We start from the raw sequence: 5,632 nt of genomic DNA, 5'->3' as shown, positions 1-5,632 counted from the left end.
AAATGTGGTGTGTGTGTGTGTGTCTGCAGATGTTTGCATGTATCTGCAGACTTTTCCGGTGCACTGTGCAACTTGCTGAAATGATCTGTGCTCCATGCATATGATTTTCATTATCACACTGTCATCTGCTTAGACAGTGTGTGCTTTGCGTCCTCCAGGGAGCCGTGTATAAGCTTAATGGTCAAAGTTTTCTTTTGATATACCTATATATTTGTAGCAGCAGAAGAATTAATTATTCTATCCACCTGTCATATACTCTAACAGCTTTGTTTAGTCTGCTTCCTTCTTATATAGCTGAGCATATTTGTAGGCCTATAGCCATAGAGTGCTTTGGAGAGGTAAATGAAGCATTCCTAACCAATGGTCTACTCCACATATGACAACCCCGTATCCCTGATCCGAAAGTTCCTAAGTATGTCTAACTATGTCTAAACATCTGTAAGCAGCTTGCTTTTATTTACACAGTTTTGGTTGGCTATAGTGCAATTGCCAGTTCTGAGATTTGCCTCCCTAAAGTTGTCGATGCTATTGTTTATGTCTCCATCAATTTCCATGTACTCTGACTTGCTGACAGTGGAAGAACTACGGCGGCTGGAGTTGGTTTCAGAAGGGATGTTGGGATTGCTGACGTTGAGCAGCTGGGCCTGCTCTTCTCCTTCAGTCTCCCTGTGGTAGAAGTAGTTGAAGTTGGACACAATGACAGGCACTGGGAGTGCAATTGTCAACACTCCAGCGATGGCGCACAAAGAACCCACGATCTTGCCTCCTATAGTGACCGGATACATGTCGCCATAGCCTACAGTTGTCATAGACACAACGGCCCACCAAAATGCATCTGGGATGCTGTCAAAGTATGATCCTTTTTCCTCTGCCTCAGCAAAGTAGACAGCACTGGAAAACAAGATGACTCCAATGAACAGAAAGAAGATAAGCAATCCGAGCTCTCGCATGCTGGCCTTGAGTGTCTGCCCCAAAATTTGGAGTCCTTTAGAGTGTCGTGACAGCTTAAAGATCCTAAACACCCTGACCAGACGAATCACCCTGAGTATGGCCAGAGATGTTGCCTGCTCCCCTACTCCATCTTTGTCATTGTCATTGTCATTGTCATTGTCTTCAGCCAGCTCTGTGCCAAGTGTAATGAAGTAAGGGATGATAGCCACTATGTCGATCATGTTCATCATGTTCTTGAAGAAGGCCGGTTTACTTGGGCATGCCAGAAAGCGTACTACCAACTCAAAGGAGAACCAGATTATGCAGAGTGTCTCAATGACAAAGAAGGGGTCAGTGAAGATATTTGGCTTGTAATAAATAGTAGTGTTCCCCACTATCATCTTTCGACCCATTGGGTCCTCTTTTAGCTGCGGTATAGTCTCTAAACAAAATATGACTATTGAAATCAGGATCACCATTACAGACACAATGGCAATCCCTCTGGCGGGGCCTGAGCTTTCTGGGTGCTCAAAGAGCAGCCAAATCTGACGCTGGAACTCCTTCTCAGGTAAAGGCCGCTCTTACTCCCTGATGAAACAAACCCTCATCCTCACGAAACCTCTCCATCGCCTCCACTCCCAGCTCATAAAATTTGATTTCTTCTGAGAACATATCCAAAGGGACATTTACTGGTCTTCTCAGCCTACCCCCAGATTGGTAATAATAAAGGATGGCATCAAAGCTGGGGCGGTTTCTGTCGAAGAAGTATTCATTTCTCAGAGGATCAAAGTACCGCATCCGTTTTTTGGGGTTGCCCAGCAATGTCTCTGGAAACTGTGAAAGAGTTTTCAACTGTGTCTCAAACCGGAGACCAGCTATGTTGATGACTACCCTCTCACAACATTCGTGGTCATTGTGATCTGGGGGGTAGGTGTCCTGAGGGTGGCCGGGGACAGTCGAGGTCTCGTCCATGTTATCTCCTGCTACTATGGTCATTTTGGGAGGAGGAAGAGGAGGTCGTGGAGGAAGAGGAGCAGGAGTTGTGTCAGGATGTTGGTTAGTCTGACTGAGCAGACATTCAGGATCTCAGCTTCCCACACCACGTAAATTGCTGGAGACGTCCCCAGACACAGGGGGGCTGCTTGGCTGCTTTGCCTCAGTGCGGCTCCACTGCGGTTCTCGCTGAGTTGATCATTGCTGCTCTCCAGTGCATCTGCTGCTGATGTTACTGCTGCCTCTGTCACCCAGAGAGGGAAGGGGGGGAGGGGGGATAATGGGATCAAACACAAGATATCGGCTGGCTCAGCATATTCTACAGTTCATTTATTTATTTAATTCGCTTTGCCTGCAATTTGTGCAGTTACATTAAGATACATATATATATATGTATTGCTCTGAGGAAGAATTGCTCTGAAATTTCTATAAAATAGGCACATACAGTCTCTCTTCAGTAGCCAACTCAATGAGTTTAGGATGATCTTCTTGTACTAAATGGTATTTTCTATATATTTGTAAATAGATTGTTCTCTTTATTTCTTCTTCTGTTCTCTTTCCTAATTTAAATGCATATGTTTTCCTATTTTCCTTGCTGACCTACAGGCACACTGAGAGCCTCTGTACCTGAGATAAATTCCTTGTGTGTTAATACATACTTGGCCAATAAATGTGAGTCTGATTCTGATTCAGATTTTCTATTGGCATTCTATCTCCTGTTTTTTGTTACACTCCTGTCATATTTTTAGACATTTTTTTACTTTGTCAAAGATTTGAAGTGTGTTTGTGTCTTAAAGGAGCATGACAGTGATTTCTCCTAAGTCTCTTTCTCCAGCCTGAACTGTGATATGTCATATAGGCCTAACATTCTATACAGAGATTATACCAACTGATGCTTCTACCTGTATATTGCCTATAGTCCGGGGCAGAATATGCAAAAAGCACAGTGTATTATCTTTACATCAACAGCAACTATCATAAAATCCAATCTATAAAAATCTGTTTCGAGTCTTACCATGGGGTTGATCTTGAAAAGTCTTGAATGCGTCCGACTATCCTCGCGTAAAATCATTCAGCAGTAGAGCACCAATGGGTGTCATGTGGCAACTTTACATTGCACTTACACACACACACACACACACACACATGCACGCACGCACGCACAAACCTAGAGCCACAGTGGGCTCATGATCGTCCTAACTGTGCCCAGTCACAATCAAAGTTGGCTCAAATGGGAATAAACGTCTTTAGACGGTAAATCAAGATGAGATAACAAGATGATGAACAAAATCATGATGAAGAAAGTCTGATATAGAACATGGGAGAAAAGGAAGGACTGGAAAGCTGCAGCGTCCGTAGTTGCTTGCGAGGCGGCACGGCGGTGTGAACAGCTTACCGCAGGCTACAGTTTACCGCAGGAGAGAATCTTGCGCTGTACTTCGGGGGAAATACATTAACGGGCACTAAGCGAGCCCTTTACATTTCCAGACATCACTGCATCAGCAGAAATCTGCTGCATTTTGCGAGTAGACAAGATGACGGGCAGAATGTGTCATTCTGCTGCTCAGAGAGCAGAACAGAAGACCAAAACGGATAGCTAAAAGACACTGAAGTGCAGCAGCGAGGTCCAGATGTTTTCTCGACAATGTCGAGCATGTTTTGCTGTGCATTTTACATGCAAGTCCAGGGGAGCTGAGGGATAAACACTGGAAGGAAGAGGAGAAGGGGGAGGGAGGGCAGCAGGAGGAGGAGTTCGAGGGTTTCGACGCAGTGCAGACCGGCCGGCTTTCTACAACCCGCCGCCAGAAGTTCTCCATACACCACAAAGACAAGAGCACTGCAACCAGACTGCAAAGGACAGCTGGTAACGAAAATCACACTGTTTTAGACTTGAGATGACATATAGTTTAAAAGGGAGCCTATCATCTGTTGGTGAGATATTAAAAGACTCCTGTGTCAAGAACTGACGTGTGCTGAGTTCATGTGAGACCAAATTTGATTTAGTGTTTTTAAAATCACTTCACTAAGAAGCATCGAGAAAGATAACATCGTTAACAATGTGTTTCGGCCTTCTCATGATATCAGGTCTTATGTTTTCTCAGTTCCCCTTTATTGCTAGTTTTATCTCACATCTGTTTGGTCCCAGAAGCAGCTATGAAACAAATGCAGTACATTAGATATAACTTTGTGTTTAGTGGAATGATGCTCTGCAGAGAACACAGGATCGCTTTCATTGTCAGCGCCACGAACAGCGCAGAGAATTGACTCATCTCAGAAAACTACAAGCACGACCTATTACACTAAAATGTCATAATAAGCAAATGATACTTGCATTTGTGCATCAGCTGAACTGTAAATGTCAGGGCCTAGAACAGTGAGGGGCAGAGCTGAACTGACTCAGCTGTCGCCTGACTCTAAAAACACACATTCAAGGCCAAATCAGATTAACGGACCTCTGTCTAATTTGTTAAAATGCTCCCCCAGCCAGATAAATTGTCCTTCCTTTATCACAGTGACATTTCATAAACTTAACTGGCTTTGTGGCAAGACAGTCCAGTGTATGGCTCTGCACCTTTTCCCATCACTGAGCTAAAGTGTTGAACTCATTCATGGGAATCGACTGAGAATTTTTACACTGTGACTTGCTGTTCACCTTTTTTGTGTCTGATGTGAATAATGAAGAATGAAAAAAAAAATCACGAGTGGTATGTTTTCTGATTCAAGATTTATTTATAAAAAGATTAAGTCCACATACATATTCAAATTAGAAAAATAAATATATTATCACATTTAAAATTCAAAATGAATTCACGTCATGCTGAAATGGCATCTTTTTGGCTACGCGGTTTGCAGCCAGCTCTAATGCAATTTGGATGTTTGTAACAACACAGAGGTAACTTTGCATTATAAGCTGTTTAAGAAAGGGGGCATTCAGACATAAAAACGAAGTATATTCACAAAGCGTGGTCATTTATGAAATCATGACAAAAGAATGTTGATTTTTTTTCCTAATGATATTACACACAATGTCCATTACGGCAGGGTAAAGTTTTTGCAAGCGTTTCCACCGTGAGGTCTCTGTAGGCTACATCCCTGGCAATGCAATAGTAATCCGTGAGAAAATGATCTAAGATTTTGGAGAAGAAGAGAATGCCACGTTTGCATTTTGTTGCACCCACCTTCAGCGTCACTTAATCGTCTGCCTCCTGCAAGTAAGCAGAAAACAAAAGTCTGTGTTAACATTAGGAGCTGAGAGAAAGCAGAGGATCTTATGGGCTTAAGACAGTCAAGTAGAGGGTTAATTCGCACGCTGGTGAGAAGAAGCGTTGTCTGCAGAGATTTTTATCATCCACAGAGTGGCGCTCACTCTCCAAGGCTCCCCTCAACACCTGCTGGCTCGACTCCATCACCAGCGTCTATGTCCGTGTGATCTGTCCTATCTCCTGTCTTCAAATGCGTCTCTGCCCAATGAAAACGTTTCACATCGCAGGGGTCCTACCGCCCAAAATCTCTGCAGTATGCTGCTTAAAATTTGTTACTCACTTCCTGAGCTGACTTTACCAATTATAAACAGTTTTGCAAAGAAGGTCTACACAGTGTTTAACTGTGCATTTGGGGCGTAAAGATGCATAACACCAAAAGCCTCTGGTGTTTGCGCACGAGGATATGTCCGCCACAAACAGTATCTCAAACGCCTGAATGCAGAGGA

General features: G+C 43.4%; 1 protein-coding gene across 1 annotated transcript; it reads right to left on the bottom strand.

Annotated features, from left to right (window-relative positions):
- Positions 1 to 6: 6 nt before the first annotated feature.
- LOC109974161 (potassium voltage-gated channel subfamily A member 1-like) lies at positions 7 to 3,043 on the bottom strand. The gene is given in 3 exon segments (XM_020624217.1): positions 7 to 1,529; positions 1,531 to 2,167; positions 2,939 to 3,043. Coding segments are annotated over 2 exon segments (1,497 nt in total). The 5' UTR covers positions 1,927 to 2,167; positions 2,939 to 3,043; the 3' UTR covers positions 7 to 428.
- Between the last annotated feature and the right edge of the window lie 2,589 nt (positions 3,044 to 5,632).

The sequence above is a fragment of the Monopterus albus genome, unplaced genomic scaffold (assembly GCF_001952655.1).
Source record: "Monopterus albus unplaced genomic scaffold, M_albus_1.0 scaffold7.1, whole genome shotgun sequence".
In the NCBI taxonomy this organism is placed as follows: domain Eukaryota; kingdom Metazoa; phylum Chordata; class Actinopteri; order Synbranchiformes; family Synbranchidae; genus Monopterus; species Monopterus albus.
Note: the sequence above shows the minus strand (reverse complement) of the source record. Positions and strands in the feature narration are given on the sequence as shown.